The 22,963-nt window shown below is 40.2% G+C and overlaps 1 protein-coding gene across 1 annotated transcript; it reads right to left on the bottom strand.

The window, feature by feature from the left end:
• Positions 1-3,222: 3,222 nt before the first annotated feature.
• LOC139411935 (sodium-dependent serotonin transporter-like) lies at positions 3,223-20,986 on the bottom strand. The gene is made up of 13 exons (XM_071158699.1): positions 20,764-20,986; positions 19,159-19,293; positions 18,608-18,827; positions 17,826-17,964; positions 17,409-17,543; positions 11,592-11,695; positions 10,044-10,171; positions 9,734-9,846; positions 9,491-9,622; positions 9,151-9,250; positions 8,630-8,730; positions 7,361-7,528; positions 3,223-3,306 (listed from the first exon to the last, which is right to left on the bottom strand). The coding sequence occupies exons 1-13, from the start codon at positions 20,984-20,986 to the stop codon at positions 3,223-3,225; spliced, it is 1,782 nt and encodes a 593-aa protein (XP_071014800.1).
• Between the last annotated feature and the right edge of the window lie 1,977 nt (positions 20,987-22,963).

The raw sequence follows: 22,963 nt of genomic DNA on the forward strand, positions 1-22,963 counted from the left end.
GTTATAGAGACTTACATCATTACTGTGCATGACTGATGTATTTGGCCTTTATCACATCATCTGTTGCCACGAGTAAAGCACATGTACCAGTACCAATACAAACACTATTTTCTTGTAATGAGCCCCAGAAGCATAATTGTTTCTGGAAAGTGTCTCTCTACCAAATGGGGATGGAAATACATTTGGTGTCTTCCTGGCCCCATAAATTATCACTGCAACAAGGAACCTGTAGGGAAACCGAAAACGAAGCACTGTGGAACTAGACTTCTCCACCAGTGATTTTGTGCTTGTGGTAAGATGGGAGGGAGAAGGTATTGTTCAAAGGCAACGAGTTGGTGGGTTGATGTTTCATTTTGCAAGGATGGGTGATTGTGGCAATTAGACATTATGCTTGCTCTCTCGCTCTCGCTCTCTCTCCCTCCCTCTCTATGTTGTTCATTGTTGCTTAGTAGGTTTGACCAATGAGAAGACATGCAATCAGACTCTGGACCAAATTATCAATTTCTAAGCAATCACGGGCGCATGTACTAGGTTCCATCAATTGACCGAACTCTGTTTTTGTCTTTAATGTTATTTTTCTATCTTTGGCACATGAATTTAGGTCCCAGGTTAATTAACGTTGTATCTCTCTTCTTCCCTAAACACCAGAAGGTTCATCTACTCTGTATTTGCGCCTCATATTGATTGACACCCTTGAAATGAAACAAGACAGATTGCATAGTGGTAGCCTAGAGGTTAGAAAGGCAGGCCTGCAATTTGAGGGTTGCTACTTTGAATAGCAAAATCAAATCCCTGATCTGAAAATGACGAGACAAAATATTCCCCTTCTTGTTCATCATGTTATACATTATACACTGAGGGTGTCTGCCTTTTGTCTAACATTGTGGCAAGCTGTGTAGTTCCTTTGGTGACAGTGTAGTCCTTAAATTTCTCTGCAGCGTTTCTTCACATAGTGAAGTAATAAGCAGATGGTAATATAGGAGCAGCCATTGAGCCAGTGCTCCTTTCATGTCTCTTCTGCAGGTCTGTTTGAGATACAACTCTACTGCAACGACCCACACAAAGGGGCTTTGATGTGTGGCGCTCAGCTCCCCTATGTAGAAATACCCAAATGAGGAATTGTGTAAACAAACCCATTGATATTCTGTTCTCCTCATACCAGAGGACCTTGACGCGATCAAGGTCTTCTGGGGCAGGGAGGAGTTGTTCTGTTTAATAAAACATTTAATTAAAACCATTTGAAGCCGTTCTATTCCGTTGTATGTTGATGATTTCTGGATATTGCAAATCAGGCTTTTAATTAGAATCGCTCATTAGGGTGTACAGCGACGGCAACCACAATGACATGAGAGGGACAGCTATCTATAATGGACACCCCTGCCTCCGCACACGTTCAGCTCTGAACATTTACTTACGTTTACTGTTTCTGTCAAGATGAACAGCAGCAAGCGATCAAATCATGATTTTGTTGTTATAAAAAAAAATACAATATATAGTAATGGTAAGAAGACGAAGAAGACAAAGAAGAAGAAAGTGGACAAAACACAAAGATGTAATACATATGTTTATATATATATATTTATTTTTTTACTTCTCATTACATGTATACGATAACATTTGCTGCCACATCCTACAAATACAGGGACCTCCATGCTTCCTTTTCTATTTAGAAAGACCAAAATCACAAAACATTCCAAATATTATATAGCATAATTAAAAAGGCTCAACACATTATTCTCTGAAGATAAATTAAACGAAGGTTGAGAATAAATGGAAACATGTTACAATCTCTGATAGGCTTTGATTTGAGTAACAGTTCAAACAGTCTTATCAAATAGAGAGACAATAAACGTTTTTGTTTTTTGTCTGGAGAAGCGAAATATTAATACATATTATATAAAGCTTTGACCTATCTACAATATTTAGGCAGATTTAAGGCAGAAAACACTGGAAGTTGTTTATCCCAACAACAAACACTTAGGAGAATATATTTTGTAGTCCCTTTGCAACTGGTATTTACTAAGAAACTGGTAAAATGGGTACCAACTGGTTCAAACAATTGGGAAAGGCCCAGAAACCAAATACATAACAATAATTATGTTATTATCATTTCACCTACATTTCCAAGTAAATTCCAGGTAAATAAAGGACTATGAAATAAAGCATAACCAAAAATGAAATACTTTTAGCAGCTTATTTGGTCTCATCTGCTAACTGCATTCTTTGAGGTAGGCCTAATCCTTTTAACTTGTATGTTGGTGAGGAACTATTGTTGGTAAAAATCCATTGAAAAAACGTTTAAGACATCAACCATTTGTCAGCCACACAGTATAACTTGTTTTACTTATCGCACATAACAAATTACATTATCTGTATGAAAAACAGTTATTGACATGTATATTAATACATATTGGTTATTCATCTTATTGAACTAATACTCTTAAAAAATATCCCCTGCATTTTATGTTTTGGGATGTTGATGAGATTTTTTCCAGAACTGCTTCTCACTGTGGTTGCTTAAAAGGGTACGCCACAAAAAAACAATGGTAATTTAATGTGACTGGGTCATGTTTTTGAACTCTTAATAATAACCTAGCAAAAATAAGTCATTGATGAGAAGTGACTGCATTGTGTCCTTCAGTCTTACAACCTTATCTTATTATGACAGTCTTAGTAAGATGCTCTTTGTGATTGTGTGGTTGTCTCAAGCCGTAGAAACCTGTCTTGGGATCAGCCATACATTTTCTGTCCAAAATAAAATGTATTTTAAGGATGCTTTCAGACTGAATATTCATTCATATTTCATTTTATCTTTACATTAAAGTCCCCTGTTACACTTTACTTGGATAGTCATACTATCAACAAACTATCTGTTGATAAGCAACTGCTTGCTAAGGTTACAGTTAGGGTTAGGTTTAGAATAAGGGTTAGGGTAAGGGTGAAGGTTAGAGTTAGAGCTAGGGTTAGGATAAGGGTTAAGGTTAGGGTTAGGATTAGTAGATAGTTAGTTGAAATGTTACCGATAGTCTGTAGATATTCTGTAGAGCATCTACAGATGTACTAACAGACTATTTGTGTTTATTGTACTCATTGAGCTACAGAAAAAAAGATTTGTCGAATGCTCCATGAGATTGATCTGTGTCTGCTGATTTGGCTCTCGTTCAGGAGTCTGTTGGTAGCAACATAATGTGCCTGGCTGGGTTCTTGGCAACGTGGGTGCTTCTATGGAACAGTACTCATGTTGAGGGAGTCTGTGTGGATCTCTGGCATAATGGTCCTCTCAGGTCTCAGACACACAGCTAGGCGCTGGGGACAACAACAGGTAGACACCAAAGATGTGGAACAAGAGATAGTTAAACCATGTGTCATCCACTTATCACATATTGATACTGTATACAGTATATAAGATATATGCTTCTTTTAGACCACACATACCACACTACTCATCTATGTCTTGTCAATAGCCAGCACAGTGCATGACTGTACATACAGTTGAAGTCGGAAGTTTACATACACTTTGGAGTCAGTAAAACTCTTATTTCAACGACTCCACACATTTCTTGTTAACAAACAATAGTTTTGGCAAGTCGGTTAGGTCATCTACTTTGTGCAGGACACAAGTCATTTTCCAATAATTGTTTACAGACACATTATTTCACTTATAATTCACTGTATCACAATTCCAGTGGGTCAGAAGTTTACATACACTAAGTTGACTGTGGCTTTAAACAGCTTGGACAATTCCAGAAAATGATGTCATGGCTTTAGAAGCTTCTGATCGGCTAATTGACATAATTTGAGTCAATTGGAGGTGTGCCTGTGGATGTATTTTAAGGCCTATCTTCAAACTCAGTGCCTCTTTGCTTGACATCACAGGAAAATCAAAATAAATCAGCCAAGACCTCAGACAAACATTTGTAGACCTCCACAAATCTGGTTAATCCTTGGGAGCAATTTCCAAATGCCTAAAGTTACCATGTTCATCTGTACAAACAATAGTATGCAGCTATAAACACCACGGGACCACGCAGCCATCATACCACTCAGGAAGGAGACGCGTTCTGTCTCCTTGAGATGAACGTACTTTGGTGCGAAAAGTGCAAAACAATCCCAGAACAACAGCAAAGAACCTTGTGAAGATGTTGGAGGAAACAGGTACAAAAGTACAGTGCCTTGCGAAAGTATTCGGCCCCCTTGAACTTTGCGACCTTTTGCCACATTTCAGGCTTCAAACATAAAGATATAAAACTGTATTTTTTTGTGAAGAATCAACAACAAGTGGGACACAATCATGAGGTGGAACGACATTTATTGGATATTTCAAACTTTTTTAACAAATCAAAAGCTGAAAAATTGGGCGTGCAAAATTATTCAGCCCCCTTAAGTTAATACTTTGTAGCGCCACCTTTTGCTGCGATTACAGCTGTAAGTCGCTTGGGGTATGTCTCTATCAGTTTTGCACATCGAGAGACTGACATTTTTTCCCATTCCTCCTTGCAAAACAGCTCGAGCTCAGTGAGGTTGGATGGAGAGCATTTGTGAACAGCAGTTTTCAGTTCTTTCCACAGATTCTCGATTGGATTCAGGTCTGGACTTTGACTTGGCCATTCTAACACCTGGATATGTTTATTTTTGAACCATTCCATTGTAGATTTTGCTTTATGTTTTGGATCATTGTCTTGTTGGAAGACAAATCTCCGTCCCAGTCTCAGGTCTTTTGCAGACTCCATCAGGTTTTCTTCCAGAATGGTCCTGTATTTGGCTCCATCCATCTTTCCATCAATTTTAACCATCTTCCCTGTCCCTGCTGAAGAAAAGCAGGCCCAAACCATGATGCTGCCACCACCATGTTTGACAGTGGGGATGGTGTGTTCAGCTGTGTTGCTTTTACGCCAAACATAACGTTTTGCATTGTTGCCAAAAAGTTCAATTTTGGTTTCATCTGACCAGAGCACCTTCTTCCACATGTTTGGTGTGTCTCCCAGGTGGCTTGTGGCAAACTTTAAACAACACTTTTTATTGATATCTTTAAGAAATGGCTTTCTTCTTGCCACTCTTCCATAAAGGCCCGATTTGTGCAATATACGACTGATTGTTGTCCTATGGACAGAGTCTCCCACCTCAGCTGTAGATCTCTGCAGTTCATCCAGAGTGATCATGGGCCTCTTGGCTGCATCTCTGATCAGTCTTCTCCTTGTATGAGCTGAAAGTTTAGAGGGACGGCCAGGTCTTGGTAGATTTGCAGTGGTCTGATACTCCTTCCATTTCAATATTATCGCTTGCACAGTGCTCCTTGGGATGTTTAAAGCTTGTGAAATCTTTTTGTATCCAAATCAGGCTTTAAACTTCTTCACAACAGTATCTCGGACCTGCCTGGTGTGTTCCTTGTTCTTCATGATGCTCTCTGCGCTTTTAACGGACCTCTGAGACTATCACAGTGCAGGTGCATTTATACGGAGACTTGATTACACACAGGTGGATTGTATTTATCATCATTAGTCATTTAGGTCAACATTGGATCATTCAGAGATCCTCACTGAACTTCTGGAGAGAGTTTGCTGCACTGAAAGTAAAGGGGCTGAATAATTTTGCACGCCCAATTTTTCAGTTTTTGATTTGTTAAAAAAGTTTGAAATATCCAATAAATGTCGTTCCACTTCATGATTGTATCCCACTTGTTGTTGATTCTTCACAAAAAATACAGTTTTATATCTTTATGTTTGAAGCCTGAAATGTGGCAAAAGGTCGCAAAATTCAAGGGGGCCGAATACTTTCGCAAGGCACTGTATCTATATAAACACTAAAATAAGTCCTATATCGACTTAACCTGAAAGGCCGCTCAGCAAGGAAGAAGCCACTGCTCCAAAACCACCATACAACGGTTTGCAACTGCACATGGTGACAAAGCTCGTACTTTTTGAAGAAATGTCCTTTGGTCTGATGAAACAAAAATAGAACTGTTTGGCCATAATGACCGTTGTTAAGTTTGGAGAAAAAGGCGGATGCTTGCAAGCTGAAGAACACCATCCCAACCGTGAAGCACAGGGGTGGCAGCATCATGTTGTGAGGGTACTTTGCTGCAGGAGGCACTGGTGCACTTCACAAAATAGATGGCATCATGAGGTAGGAAAATTATATGGATATATTGACGCAACATCTCAAGACATCAGTCAGGAAGTTAAAGCTTGGTCGCAAATGGGTCTTCCAAAGGGACAATGACCCCAAGCATACTTCCAAAGTTGTGGCAAAATGGCTTAAGGACAACAAAGTCAAGGTATTGGAGTGGCCATCACAAAGCCCTGACCTCAATCCTATAGAAAATTTGTGGGCAGAACTGAAAAAGCGTGTGCGAGCAAGGAGGCCTACAAACCTGACTCAGTTACACCAGCTCTGTCAAGAGGAATGGGCCAAAATTCACCCAACTTATTGTGGGAAGCTTGTGGAAGGCTACCCGAAATGTTTGACCCAAGTTAAACAATTTAAAGACAATGCTTCCAAATACTAATTAAGTGTATGTAAACTTCTGACCCACTGGGAATGTGATGAAAGAAATTAAAGCTGAAATAAATCATTCTCTCTACTATCCTTCTGACATTTCACATTCTTAAAATAAAGTGGTGATCCTAACTGACCTAAGACAGGGAATTTTTACGATGATTAACTGTCAGGAATTGTGAAAAACTGAGTTTAAATGTATTTGGCTAAGGTGTATGTAAACTTCAACTGTACAACACCAGGCTGTATCAAGTCTTGTAGATTACATTGGAGCAGTGCTTCTCAGCTGGTTTACTCTCGGCACCCAAACTGAACCAGGTTGTCTCAGTCGCGACCCAATATTGGCATTGCGAAAAATAATTGCCAAAATACAATTTGGGAAACTACTTGTAATGTAGTAAATGTAGCAATTATATGACAAGGGAACAGCATTCCAACTTCTTTCGACGTCAATAATAACATTTTGTCCATATTCTTGATGAAGAATGTTAATAAACTCACTGGTTTGAGACACAAACCAAAATAGCGCTGCTAATAGCTCTATATTGAAAATACTGTGATTGAAGAAAAACATTTCAGAGATGTTTAAAAATGTAAGTTCATTATCATTTCTACCACAAGAGGTTGGTGGCACCTTAACTGGAGCGGTATCAGTGGAATGGTATCAAATACATCAAAAACATGGTTTCCATTTGTTTGATGCCATTTCATTTACTCCATTCCAGCCTTTATTATGAGCCGTCCTCCCCTCAACAGCCTCCACTAATTTCGTCACACTTTCTACCTGGTTTAAGCCGTTTAAGTTCAGACTGGAGTCCCAGGTCGTGACCCACCAGTTGAGAATCGCTGCATTAGAGGGCCTGACCTGTTTCAGTGATCCGGGGGTCCACACCAGCTTGTAGACCATGTAGATGGGGATCCACATGAAGGACGAGGCACCGATGATGTAGCCCACCGTAATGCTCCAGTCTGGGTACTTGTAGTCAAAGAGTTGGAGGGGCGCAGGCTTGAGCAGGGAGCTCACTATTATATACTGTGAAAGCAGAGCAACAAAGACAAACAGTAAAGTCTCACACGCCACACTCATATTTTTCTCAATTAGAATTTACCTGTGACAATGGCATGCACCCTATTAGATGCCCGTTGTGCCTCTACAAATGTTTCTCTTTATTTTGTGAGATGATCACAGACCATCTAGGGAGATGAGGGCAGAAACAATTTAGCCCATACAAAAAAGGGAGAATAATAAAGAAAGCTAGCTCGATGAAAATGTCAGCTCTTTCAGCAGTGGAAGGCTAAGAGAGATTAAAGGAGATGTATGCAAAGTGAAGGCAGGGATATTAAGTTATGCAGGTGAATGAAATTGACATTTACAGGGAAAATATTGTAGAATATAAACAGGAGAAAACAAGATTTGGATAAGACATTGATGCAGGAGGGAGATGTGTGTCCCCTACTTCAGATTGAATAATTGAAGGTGGAGAAGGGTTCTATGCTGAAATGCTTAAATTCTGCAGGTATAACCCATAATGGTGCAGTTATAATACATTGTCATTCTTGCCATGTGCATTTATGACCCTTTTATAATGTCTTATAGTCAACTCATAATGAGCCTGATTAAATAACAACCATTTTGAGTCAGTTGATATTAGGATAGTTTTTAGATACATAGCATTTTACAAACTGTATTTTAAGCCACTTTAAAGACTTATACATTCATATTACAAGTTATAAAGCATTATACCTGTAGGATTTAAGCAAATTGTAACCATACAGTCTCTGGCAAAGTCCAAATGAAATGTTAGCACATCTGATCCTACACTAACCATCCACCCAGGCCATTTAACCTGCCATGACGATTGGCATGTTAGGGCAAGTTACCCAAAAGGGCCATGTGGAGGATTTGACGTTTGAGATCTTTGAGAGGTTTACAAAAAACTGATGGGGCGCTGTAGGTCAATCAGATTGAGTCAGATTTGTGAACTAATGGATGGCTAACAATGTTAAATCCGTTTGAAATATTACAGTATGAGGACAGTGCTTGCTTGAATGTGAAACCAGTAGTTCATTGTACAATATACAGTATTCCATAATTTCAAATCTTATCGGTTGGTTGCCCTACGGTTGTGCTTACCGCTAGAAATGCAGGACTAATAGCCACCCAGCACACCTTCCAGAATAATCCAGGATAATAGCCTAACATGGATTTAATGTCATTGCTGAATCTTGTGATACCTGAAACAAATGAAAATTGAAGCAACACTATGACAACACTATGACAACAACTTGAAAAAAAATATTCTAAAAATAACTGTCATTTGCAATCTGAAAAATGTATTGTTAACAGGATGCATAATGCACTTCTTCAGCTTTTACAACCACAACAAAATATGGAATTACATGTTAGTCATTTTAGCAGACATTTACAGTAGTAATTAGGGTTAAGTGCCTTGCTCAAGGGCACATCGTCCGATTTTTCATCTGATCGGGGATTCAAACCAGCGACCGTTTGGTTACTGACCCAGCGCTTTTAAACGCTGGGATACCTGCAGTATAAATGAGGCAGTATGAATTAAAATGTCTTTCTAATGGAAGATACTACTAGCAGTATAGGAAGCGTAAACTGTAATATCACCATTAGTTCACCATTCTTACCATAGAACCAGGAAACAGCGATGGCCTCAAGAAAACCAACAGCAATGATGGAGGAACCCACCCCAAATTCCTCCAGCAGTTTCACCACATAGGCCCCACCCTGAGAGAAACACATGTTGTCACTCGTGTGGCAAATGTATCATTCTAATCAAGTTACTCAAAATAGAACGGATTGTTAATTTACTATTCATTTATATTATATTATTTAGCCTGTCTACAGTGCCATCTTGAAATGACAACTGTAGCATCAGCCGCTTCCACATTCTAGTCCTCAAGTGCTCTAAGAAATATTTTCTTAACCTGTTGTAGTCTGTCTTCAAAGTGCTAAAGTCTTATTTACATTGGTAAGAGTGCTGAGGGAGCCCAAAAAGCACACAACGACCAAGCCCAGTACAAACAGCTCCCGTCTGTGTGCCAGGTATTCAGGGTATTCATCCATCACAGCAGTAATGATAGCCTCCAGTCCTCCGAACTTAGACAGAAATTAGAGCGGGCTACGTCAATGAGAGTGATTACATACAACAATTAAAGATCACTTAATTTAGAGATAATCTGATACATCAAATTAGGCAAGTCTTCATACCGTGCTGTCAAGCCCAAGAGTGATCATCATCACGAAGAAGATAATGGCGAAGAACGTTGATCCTGTCATGTTGGCTATGGCCTCTGGATATGTGATGAAGAGTAGGCTTGGACCTGGGGGGTAAATCCCAGGCTGAGAACAATCTCAAAGCTACAATGTCCTATTCTTGTTGTAGATATAGAAATACATTCTTATTGAACAAGTACAGTCAGTTACAGCAGTGTATCAAAAACATATAAATACACCAAAAACAGGTATTGGAGAAACTTTTTAAGTGGTTTTAGAGAGTTAGAGAGTTTTGGCCACTTACCTTTGTCTCTGGCCACATCCTCCACATTCACATTTCTCTTCTCTGCCATGTACCCCAGCATAGTGAAGATCACAAACCCAGACATGAAGCTGGTCAGGCAGTTCACCAGGCTGGTCACTATGGCGTCACTACAGCGTCACAACACAGAGGCAAACACGGTGCCTGTCTGATCATCTCAAGTATTGTCATTCATATACCTTACTCTGGTTTGGTTGTGAACAGTTGTTACATTGGGATTTTGTAAATGTGGCAACTGCCCCCCAAAATGGATTACCCTTGTAAGACATGTTCTCCAAGCTCGCTAGCCAGCAAGCAAACATAGACAGTGGACCATTGACATACACAGTATTCTAAATGCCATTTTTCATTTCTATGGGGTGGGCATTCACTTTCTTTTCATTAGGATAACCCTGTCAGTAAGAGTAAGTTCACATTCTGTGTGATTCATGAATGTCTCTGAGAAGCAGCAGTGCCACTGTTTCCTCACCTGTACCACTGTTACACTACTAACCACATTAACCATGTCCACGCCAGCCGTCTTACAGGGAGCTTACAATTCAATTTGTCCTTCAGGTGAGCCCCGTCACCCATTCATCTCCCGCGACGCTGGACTCACCACTCCCTCTTTCTAATTATAATTACATTGTCTTAAAGAGTTGCTGTGGGACATCCGTTTAAGCCTATCTATTCAACACATCGTAAATAAATCCCTGTGATTGGTTGGTGCTTCCTCCCTCCCCTCCTACATGGGGCTGATGTGTATGAAAGTGAGAGCTATAGTTAGCCTGCCCGAGACACATGTTTCTGCCACTGGATATCAATGCATGACGGCTTTTTGTGAGAGAGATTGGAAATGCTATTGTGGAGATCCAGTCTCACTTCTACCTATCTCACTGGTGTGTGGGGCATTCAGGATGAGGAGCAACTTCCTTTTCCACCCTGGACAAGCTTACCTCCTCTAAGTCATACTGGGTTTTACTTTTTCATTTTTTGGAAGTGATTTATTGATTGATGTGGTTCACAGTTTCAGCAATGGAAGGTTTGTGAGTTTGATTCCCACTGGGGCCACCCTTAGTGTAAGTCGCTTCGAATATAAGCATCTACTAAATGGCATATGTGAATACAGGCAGATATACTGTAGCTTAATTGATCAAAGTCTCCCATTTCTCCAGGTGTGTTGTGTGCAAGTGACCCAAAAGATTGAGTAACATTTTATAATACATTTCATGAATAATCAATTATACATGTTTATAAGTGGTTTATATATTTTAAATGCTTATGAATATGAATGTTAATAAGACTTAGGCTATATGTTTCTAAATGCTACCAACCAAATAATTAAAGTTATTTAATAATAGTTTATAAATAGTTAATTTAATGCTTTTTCATGAAGGTTATCACAAAGAGGTGGGCATAATTGAGCCAAATCGTTTGGGATAAAACTTCTGCCAAATTGCATACCTTTTAAAAAAAGTTACTTCTGTAAAAATGGATAATCAGAAGTGTGTATTTACTATTATTCAAAGGAGTTTTAGTATCAGCTCTTACCGATAACAGTTGTTGGTGAAGGGGTTGTAGCTGGAGAGGGCAAGGAGTACCCCAAAGCCTGGCCCCAGGGAGAAGAAGATCTGAGCCGCAGCATCTACCCACACCTACAAAACACATGGAGATGAACTACATTCACATGACCGAACCTGTGGAATTCTATCTCACCATATTCACTAAATAAGCACTTAGGAAATGTACCTGAACTCTCATAATGTCAGACTTGGTGCTTTGACCTGTATTGTCTCCGTGCATTACTCAACAGAATAAAGACCTGTATTAAGCTACTGAAGCCTAACTGTTCCTGTCTGTCTGTCTTTCTGTTTGTCTCTCTACCTGTCTGTCTGTCCAACCTCGACTCAGGGATCGACTAAACATAGTAAATGAACATTTGTATCCCTCCATTTAGTATGATATGTTAAGTACTGAATTTCATACAATATGTTACGAATTTGCTATATGCATGATATATAACTAATTCCAATTTGTTGTGGCTAACATTAGATAGGTGCAGGCCCGTGCACAGACCTTTGGTGGAGTAGGTGCTTAAAGTGAAAAAAGGGCACACCCCCAAATACACTGAGTGTAAAAAAATATTAAGGACACCTGCTCTTTCCATGTCATAGACCGACCAGGTGAATCCAGGTCAAAGCTATGATCCCTTATTGATGTCACTTGTTAAATCCACTTCAATCAGTGCATATGAAGGGGAGGAGACAGGTTAAAGAATGCTTTTTAAGCCTTGAGACAATTGAGACATGGATTGTGTATGTGTGCCATTCAGAGGGTGAATGGGCAAGACAAAATACATAGGTGCCTTTGAATTGGGTATGGTAGTAGGTGCCAGGCGCACCGGTTTGTGTCAAGAGCTGCTGGGTTTTCCACACTCAAGAGTTTCCCGTGTGTATCAAGAATGGTCCACCACCCAAAGGACATTCAGCCAACTTGACACAACTGTGGGAAACATTGAAGCTAGCATTGGCCAGAATCGATGCAGCGCGACATATCTCCGTCGCATAGAGTTGATCAGGTTGTTGATTGTGGCCTGTGGAATGTTGTCCCAATCCTCTTCAATGTTCAATGGCTGTGCAAAGTTGCTGGATATTGGCGGGATATCCTCAATGGGTGACATGTCTGGTTAATTTGCAGGCCATGTAAGAACAGCTTCAAGGAATTGTGTACAGATCCTTGTGACATGGGGCAGTGCATTATCATGCTGAAGCATCAGATGAATGGCGGTGGATGAATGGTATGACAATGGACCTCAGGATCTTGTCACGGCATCTCTGTGCATTAAAATTGCCATGGATAAAATGCAATTGTGTTTGCCTGCCCATACCATAAACGCACCGCCACCATGGGGCGCTCTGTTCACAATGTTGACATCAGCAAACCGCTCGCCCACACGACGCTATACATGTGGTCTGTGGTTGTGAGGCTGGTTGAGGTACTGCCAATTTCTCTAAAACGATGTTGGAGATGGCTTATGGTAGAGAAATTAACATTCAATCATTCAACAGCTCTGGTGGACATTCCTGCAGTCAGCATGCCATTTGCATGCTCCCTCAAAACTTGAGAAATCTGTGGTATTGTGTTGTGTGGCAAAACTGCACATTTTAGAGTAGCCTTTTATTGTCCCCAGCACAAGGTGCACCTGTGTAATGATCACGTTGTTGAATCAGCTTCTTGATATGCCACACCAGTGAGGTGGATGGATTATCTAGGCAATGGAGACATGCTCACTAACAAAATTTGACATAAATTATATTTTTGTGCATATGGAAAATTTCTGGAATCTTTTATTTCAGCTCATGAAACATGGGACCAGAACTTTACATGTGACATTACTATTTTTGTTCAGCATATATCTTACAGTACCAGTCAAACTCATTCATGGGTTTTTCTTTATCTTTACTATTTTCTATATTGTAGAATAATCCAAACTATGAAATAATACATATGGAATCATGTAGTAACCAAAAAAGTGTTCAACAAATCTAAATGTGTTATATTTGCGATTCTTCAAATAGCCACCCTTTGCCTTGATGACAGCTTTGGACGCTCTTCGCATTCTCTCAACCAGATTCACCTGGAATGATTTTCCAACATTCTTGAAGGAGTTCCCACATACGCTGAGCACTTGTTGGCTACTTTTCCTTCACTCTGCGGTCCAACTCATCCCAAACCATCTCCATTTGGTTGAGGTCGGGGGATTGTGGAGGCCAGGTCATCTGATGCACTCCGTCACTCTCCTTCTTGGTAAAATAGCCCTTACACAGCCTGGAGGTGTGTTGGGTCATTGTCCTGTTGAAAAACAAATGATAGTCCCACTAAACCCAAACCAGATGGGATAGAGTTCTAAATAAATCCCAGACAGTGTCACCAGCAAAGCACCCACACGCCATAACACCTCCTCCTGCATGCTTTACGGTGGGAACCACACATGCGGAGATCATCCGTTCACCCACACTCCAATTTGGACTTCAGACCAAACAACAAATTTCCACCAGTCTAATGTCCATTGGTCGTGTTTCTTTTCCCAAGCAAGTCTCTTGGTATGATTGGTGTCCTTTAGTAGTGGTTTCTTTGCAGCAATTCGACCATGAAGGCCTGATTCACACAGTCTCCTCTGAAAAGTTTATGTTCAGATGTGTCTGTTACTTGAACTCTGTGAAGCATTTATTTGGGCTGAAATTTCTGAGGCCGGTAACTCTAATGAACTCATCCTCTGCAGCAGAGGTAACTCTGGGTCTTCCATTCCTGTGGCGGTCCTCATGAGAGTCAGTTTCATCATAGCGCTTGATGGTTTTTGCGACTGCACTTGAAGAAACTTTAAACGTTCTTGAAATGTTCCTTATTGACTGACCTTCATGTCTTAAAGTAACGATGGACTGTCGTTTCTCATTGCTTATTTGAGCTGTTCTTGCCATAATATGTACTTGGTATTTTACCAAATAGGGCTATCTTCTGTTTACCACCCTACCTTGTCACAACACAACTGATTGTCTCAAACGTATTAAGAAGGAAAGAAATTCCACAAATTAACTTTTAAGAAGGAACACCTATTAATTTAAATACATTCCAGGTGACTACCTCGTGAAGCTGGTTGAGAGAATGTCAAGTGTGTGCAAAGCTGTCATCAAGGCAAAGTGTGGCTATTTGAAAAATCTCAAATATAAAATATATTTTGATTTTATTAACACTTTTCTGGTTACTACATGATTCCATATGTGTTATTTCATAGTTTTGATGTCTTCACTATTATTCTACAATGTAGAAAATAGTAAAAATAAAGAAAAACCCTTGAATGAGTAGGAGTTCAAAAATGTTTGACCAGTAGTGTATAAACAGTGCATTCGGAAAGTATTCAGACCCCTTCACTTTTTCCACATTTTGTTACGTTACTGCCTTATTCTAAAATGGATTAAATAAAAAAAAATCCCATCATTCTACACACAATACCCCATAATTACAACGTGAAAACAGAGGTTGTTAGAAATGTTTGCAAATGTATAATTAAAAAAAAAATTAAATACCTTATTCACATAAGCATTCAGACTCTTTGCTATGAGACTCGAAATTGAGCTCGGTGCATCCTGTTTCCATTGATCATCCTTGAGATGTTTCTACCACTTGATTGGAGTCCTGCTGTGGTGAATTCTATTGATTGGACTTGATTTGGAAGGGCGCACACCTGTCTATATAAAGTCCTACAGTTGACAGTGCATGTCAGAGCAAAAACCAAGCCATGAGGTTGAAGGAATTGTCCGTAGTGCTCCAAGACAGGATTGCAAGAAGTTTGGAACCACCAAGACTCTTCCTAGAGCTGACCGCCCAACCAAACTGAGAAATCGGGGGAGAAGGGCCTTGGTCAGGGAGGTGACCAAGAACCCAAAGGTCACTCTGACAGGGCTCCAGAGTTCCTCTATGGAGCTGGGAGAATCTTACAGAAGGACAACCATCTGTGCAGCCCTCCACCAATCAGGTCTTTATTGTAGAGTGAGATATGTAGTTGTAGATATGTAGATGTAAATGTAGATAACACTTTTATTTCCCTTTTGACCCCCCATTTTAATTGCATAGACAATCAGGGGAATGATGATCAAATGTGTCACACAAGCATGAGGATGTCGTGCTCGAAGGGGGTGTTCATGAAGGCACCAATGGGATGCTCGGGGGGGGGGGGGGGTTATGCAGCAACCCATGGATTACGCCAACGGGACAAGTGCATTAGCGCATTGCTCTGCTTTCGCGGTGACAGAAGGGCAGAAGAGAGGACTTTTTTCAAGATTTATGAGTTTATGAAAAATTATCTAATTTGATGGGCAATTTGTTGCATTTAAAGTTACAAGGCCACCAATCAAAAGGGTACTTTTTTCACAGGAGGGCAAAAGGGCAGGTGCTCCAGCATCCCTATGGCTCTATCTGTGCACGTGCCTGGCTAGGTGGCTAGGTGGCTAACATTAGCTAGGCTAGGGTTTAGGGTTAGGGTTAGGGGTTAAGGTTAGGTCTTTGAGGCCAGGCTGGTCTGCCTGCCTGCCTGTCTATCTGTGATTAGCCTCTGCTATTCTAGAGATTTAAATGCTATGCAATTTATGTTCTCATTTTAAAATTGTTCAATTTCAGGCAGCTGATTCCATCCAAGCATCAAATCATATCAAATCAAATCAAGCCTAGTGTTTCTTGCTGAATACATAATAAATGCCATGTAACACTTCAAATTAAAGTCTGCACATAATAATATATTATTTTTTATTAGCATGTATGCACCTTTATGTCTATGCACATTTTGCTGTTTTGTAGTCAGGTAAGCTATTATAAAGGGGGTCATACATGCTGATGTCAAGTCTTGTAATGCATTGCACATCATAATGCATTATACCTGCAGCGTAAGCACAAATTAAAGGGTGTTCATTGAATTGAATTCCAAAATTGTAATTTTCTGTATTTTCCGATGGATTTCTGTGACCTGTTGTGTCCAATGACAGTTGTGCTGAATGATAGCCTCATACAGATCCTATTTCACAGCTGTACTGAGTGATCTGAAGAGGAGCGTGCATTTGGAGAGGGAGAGGAGGACGAAAAGAGAAAGTATATGTGTGATTGTGAGAGAATGGAGTGGGGGGCTTTGTTAATGTAAAAAACATCTAAACCAATTACGCATCTCATTATCGCATGCTGTGGCTTATTTATGCATCTCATCTCATTATTCCCTTGAACCAAAGCACTCACTCATACTGAGCCAACAACACAGCACTGGACCATCAGACACTAGAAAAGGACATATGATAGAATGTTCCCAATATATTGGTTGCAATGAACTCAGGCTGCCATCCCCATCACCAGAAAGGCAAGTTTACAGATGCAGTATTTTTTGTGATGCGCATCACAGCACAGCATACTGCACTCGCCTGGGTCAAAATCACCTGGGAAAAAACATTTTACTGCATTGAATTGAAATAACAAATGCCACACATCCTCTTCATCACCAGGGAAATAACATTATTTTGTATGGGATTGACTGTGTTTGACCACTGCTGTGCACTTCCTTTCTTTGGTGGATTTTGACACAGGCGGGTGCAGAATGCTGTGCTGTGACGTGCAAAAAAAACTACTGCGTCTGTACAAACAAATAATGACATCCTTCTAACATCCCATGCCAAGTTTTTGCCCGCTCAGTCTACTATACCAACTCCCATTTGGTACCAAAATCATCAGACAATTACGCAAAATTCTTCAAGCTATTTGACAGTGTTTCCTGCTCCAAACGGATGATCATATGGAATTGATGTGATCATGTGGAATCTTATCATAACTCACACTGGTCTCGAAGAGTTTCTCCCACTTGGGCTGGAGGTAGAAGACCACTCCCTTCCATGCACCTGGTAGGGTGGCACCACGGATCAACAGGATGAAGAGCACCACATAGGGCAAGGTGGCTGTCACCCACACTACCTGGCACGGGACGGGCAAAGCAGCAGACAGAGAGAGAGAGAGAGAGAGAGATGAGAAGGGAAGAGAAATTGAGATTATAGCCTTGTGAATCACACTGGACAAGGTATTGTAATGACCCTAGTCTATGAACGTCCCCAACTGAAATATCTCTCTGTGGCCAGTGTGTTTGCCTTTGGGTCGAATGACCTGGTACTAACCACCACCATTTTGCTATAATATGCTCAGGTAATTTTCCCCACACACTGACACCCCTTTCCTGGAAGAGTGGCTTGGACTTGTTACCTTCCCTGATGTCTTCACTCCCTTCCAGAGACTGAAGTAAACGATAGTGAAGATGAGGAAGAGGCAGAGCATCAGCTGCCAGCGAACACCCCCCACGTTACTCAGCCCATCGGACTTGTGGATTTCCAGAACATTCCTCCTAAGGTGGAAGAATATAAGAGTTGTTTACATGTACTTCCGTTGTCTGTAAGCCTCGGCCTACATACACTGCTAAAACTAAGGATGCTTTGTGGTTCGATATAGATCCTTTTTGAGGGCCATATAATACAGATGTAGGATCTTAATTTGATCACCCTGTTGCAGGAGGAAATGTAATATTTGTAGTGTATTTGAGGTTTAAAAAGGCATTCCACTTTCCACTTTGAAATTTCAGACTTAATTTACCAAACCCTACAAAAATATCAATTAATTATAATCCACATAACAATTCACATCCTATTGCTGCAGGATTATTTTCCTGCTGTAGCAAATTGGCTCAAATTAAGATGCTACGTCTGTGTAAGCGAGCCATTGAACTATCATTGGTTAGCTAAATAGAGTACCAGTTCTTCTTGCAGTGTGCTAAGTTCATTTCCTGATTTCTATATAGCTTTACATAATCACAGCATGTTTCAACACTTGTAAGCAAGTGCACTATGACAATGCACTATTGTGAAATGTAAAAGATGTCTAAATGTTTTAATGCAATGAAATGATAAAAATGATGTCAACCCATTGACGTGGTTTTTCGAGATGATGGTAACAGTATTTCACTGTGCTGTCTGCCACTTACATGCACTTACGTGTAAAATTCCTCAGCAGGTGACCTGGAGTAGTTATTCCAGGTCACGTTGTCTTTCAGGAAGTAGTTGGTGCAGTTTTCAGTGTTCCAGGCATTGTCACAGTTGGTCCAGGGCAGGACACTGGCGAAGGACGAGTAGAAGTAGAAGAGTGCCCAGGCGATGATGGTGTTGTAGTAGAATGAGACGTAGAGCGAGATGACACAGATCGCATACCCAATGCCTGAAACCATGGACAGATGGATCAATGTCATCAGAGAGTAGAGGTGTGTGCCTCAGTGTAAATAGGCCTATTATGCCATTTTGAAATGACCAATTACTTTGTAGTAGGTCTAGTGTAAATGTAATGGTACTGTACTTCAATTGACCCACTGTACAAACTATTCCACAGTCACCTTGTGCTGTAAATACACTCTTGAATTGTCAACAGTAAGGGTCACCACGTGAACGTGATAAGAAGATGTGTAGTATGCAGGTAATGTAAAGATGTGCACTAGTGTGGGGTCAGTGAGTTGAGGTGGGTTGTGTATGAAGGTAGATGATTCCAGTCCTACCTTTGAAGATGGGGCATATGTGTTTCCATATGGATATGGCACCAGTTCTGTGGAACTGTCCCAGTGCCAGTTCCATGTAAAAGAGTGGCACCCCTCCAAAAATCGCCATGACAATGTAGGGGATTAGGAAAGCCCCTATACACAGATGTAGAGAGGCAAAATCACAGGTCTGACTCATCACTTTAAGAGGATCACATTGTGTAGATGAAGATGTAGGCCTAACCTCCTCCTCGGGCTATTGCCACAGCGCATAAAGTGTCTGGTGTGCAAGCTAAGATGTGAGACATATTAGGAAGGACAGGCCCTTTACAAATAGTTACTTCTACTACTTCATAGTTTAATGTCTGAGTAAGAAAATCATCCATGTCATGCATTATGATGCAATTATAATGCATTGTAAGACTTTTAAGTCATATATGAGGCCCTATATTATGTATTATAATAATTGAGTAATGATCTAGACTAAATAACAGCCAGTTTGAGACAGTTAAGATATTATGCATAGAGATACCTAACATATTATTTATAAGCAATGCTATAAGACATTACAAAGGCTCATACATTTTTATTAAACAGGTTATAAAGCATTATTTATCTTTAGATACACTTAAACGACTTTTTTGTATTTTGTTCGAAAGGAAATCTTGTTGCGCACATGTTTGGGTAATGTTATAGCGTCAACGTTTTGGTGACAGTTACTTTAATTGAAAGGAATTACATTATTAAAAGATGTGAAATGTCTTTACTTTTCAAACTGACCATCCGTTAAATGATTGGTAGTTTTAAAAAAAATATATATATAAACTGTATATCCCTACACATGTTATAACTTTAAAAATACATGCAAATGGCTACATGCGCTACTTTTAAAGAAGCAGTTCTGTCACTATGGTGGATAAAATCAGTGCATCAAGAAATACTCCCTCGAGTTAAATTGCAAACGATAGCCTTCTACAAACGTGGTGTAAATATAACGGTAAATACAAATGACAGACAAAATAACACAAAAAAAGACATTAATCACAGACTGTTTAATTCGTTTATAGCCTATAACCTCGATAGGATATAAATTTCCCACTTTCCGTTTTCCATAATAGTGATTAGATTAGAGGTAGGCCTATGCTTTGTAGCCTCATTTAGCGTCCAACAACATTTGGGACATCGAAACTCGTCTCTTTCGAACTAATCTTGGCGGATGAACTCTCCTAGCTAATATTCTAGGCTATATTTCAATCATAAACAGTAAAAACTATGGTACTGTATACGTAGTTCAATGTTTTAATTTGAAGATGAACTAAAAAAAATATTTAAGTGTGTTTCAGTGAGTTTATTATTGTGGGTTGCAGGCTATACAGCCTGTGAAGCTTATTTCAGCACCATGGACAGCACAAGGTATAGCCTGTCTACCCTGGTGCGCGCATAAGAGCAACTATCATTTTCAAAATCTTTATTACAAACAGGTTGTGTAAAGAATAATATTTATTAATGGCAGCCTACTATCATATCTACTATCAAGAAAGACGAGACCACATAAATCTAACTAAGGGCATAGATTAGCCCACTAAAATATAAAGCAAATAAATCAGTAATTAGAAAAACTCTTACCGCCTCCGTTTTGGTAACAAATGTATGGAAATCTCCACACATTTCCCAAGTCTACCGCGAAGCCAATGACTGATAAAAGAAAATCCATCTTTTTGCTCCATTTGTCTCGTGTGTCCGTCTGTGTGATCACAGGTACCGGCACAGGGTTGGTGTTGTAACCGGGGTTTGAGGGGCCCTGGACGCTCAAGCTTCCCGCTGGGGCCGCTGAGTCTTGGCGGGTCATGGTTGGCGGACTATCAAAACTCAGTCCGCCGTCTGAGCAGGTAAGTTTTAAAAAACTGACAAGCTTCAGAGGCACTGAAGATTCACGTATTGTGGGCGATGATAGGTCAGACTGGGAGGAGTAAATTGCCAATCACTAGGCTAGTGGAGTAGAACTCCCTCTGCGCACACTAATCAACAAAATGAGCTCCACTCCAACGTCGACGAGTTTTAGGTTCCCTACTTTTTAATAGGTAACATTTTAGACACCCTGCCGTTTTAATGTTGAATTTAGAAGGCTTACAGCCTATTCAAGAGTAGGCCTACTAGGTTATTTGATAAGCAGTTATGTTGAATTTATGTTTTGTTTTAGGTTACCAATATCATTGTTAGGTCACAACAAGTGTCATGATGTATCTTGTCAAGATTAAATTGAGAATGAATTTGACTGGCTGTGGATCTAAATGGTAACTGGCTATGGAGGGAAGGAGGAACTAGCTGGCTATTCAAACTCAATGTAAGCAAATGTTCTAATCTAAAACATATTTGAAGAGGTTTTGATGTTATGGTTCAGGTGGTAGTGTGTTTGCCCATGCAATGTCCCCTGACAAAAAATGAATAAAGATGGCTAAAGAAGGTTGTGTGTGTGTGCGTGTGTGTGTGTGTGTGTGTGTGTGTGCGTGCGTGTGTGTGTGCGTGCGTGTGTGAGAAATAAACCTTGACCATTTTGACCTCTTTAAGTAGACAAAGTCTCAAAGGGTCTTTGCTTCTTGAGCATAGGGAAATGCTTTTGGTGAGGAGACAACAGCTTAACTGAACCTGGTTAGAGAATCCACCGCTTTTAGCACAGGCCAATTTCAAAAGTCCTAAAGAGTCCTAACCAAATATATATACTGTTGTAATCTTGCAGGTCATTGAGTCGAGAGTGCACCAAATGAGGTTAGTTTGGAAAATGGATATGACAACGAGATAGGACCCGCAGCATTTAAAGACATCATGAACTTTACACTTAATGCAGTCTGACCTGTCGTGAAGAGTTCTAATGTAGGCTTCTGATGCTACACTATTGTTTTATACCATTTATAAAGCAAATTATTTAATTAGAACATTTTGTAAATCACCTTTTAGAGCTGAAAATACAATAATAATTCCAAGGTAACACACATATTTACAGCAGCTTACTGTATGTGTCAAAAGCTGTCTTGTTTTTTTATAATCATTCATATATTATTTTTTAATTTTTTATTTGACCTTTATTTTACTAGGCAAGTCAGTTAAGAACAAAATCTTATTTTCAATGACGGCCTAGAAACAGTGGGTTAACTGCCTGTTCAGGGGCAGAACGACAGGTTTTTACCTTGTCAGCTCGGGGATTTGAACTTGCAACCTTTCGGTTACTAGTCCAATGCTCTAACCACTAGGCTACCCTGCCACCCATGATGAGGACCTTGTTAACGGCTCCTGTAGCTCAAACCTTATTATATTTCAAACGTCAACTCGCTACCAACGCTGTGACTGGAGACTGAGGATACGGTAAGGAGCTAGTCAAGGGGAAACGTCATGGCTGCTCAGGCAAAGACTGCGGGGCCCTGAGGGCTAAACCACTACAGTCACAGATCCTGCACTATATGGCACAGGCCATCTTCCACATACAGGCCTGTCAATCTGCGTTGGCACATGGTCAAAAGAACATCGGACTGACAGGGCCTCCCTGCACATGCCCTGGTGCCCATTAGAGACTGTCGACTCTGATCACACATGGACGTGTGCATGATGGGGGCCTTACACTCATATCTCAGGGGAGCTGTCACTGACATCGCCGCTCCCACATTTGGAGCGATATGGATATGCACCATTGTTGTTTCTTTCTTACTATTTTTTTGCATTTGTGGTTGCTGGTCTTGTTCTTGTTGGTTTTGGTACTCTTATACATGTATTACTTCTCATTTTTCTTCTTGTTCTTCTTGTTCTTCTTCTTGTTCTTCTTGTTCTTTTCTGT

This window comes from Oncorhynchus clarkii, chromosome 6 (genome assembly GCF_045791955.1).
Source record: "Oncorhynchus clarkii lewisi isolate Uvic-CL-2024 chromosome 6, UVic_Ocla_1.0, whole genome shotgun sequence".
Lineage (NCBI taxonomy): Eukaryota > Metazoa > Chordata > Actinopteri > Salmoniformes > Salmonidae > Oncorhynchus > Oncorhynchus clarkii.

Bases quoted from the DNA above. Each gene is read 5' to 3' on its own strand.
- LOC139411935 (XM_071158699.1), bottom strand. From the start codon at position 20,986: ATGACCCGCCAAGACTCAGCGGCCCCAGCGGGAAGCTTGAGCGTCCAG. The intron at 17,965-18,607 runs GTAAGTGCATGT...CTTCCACCTTAG, and splicing joins CCTGCTGAGGAATTTTACAC to GAGGAATGTTCTGGAAATCC. The intron at 10,172-11,591 runs GTAAGAGCTGAT...GTGACGCTGTAG, and splicing joins TTCACCAACAACTGTTATCG to TGACGCCATAGTGACCAGCC.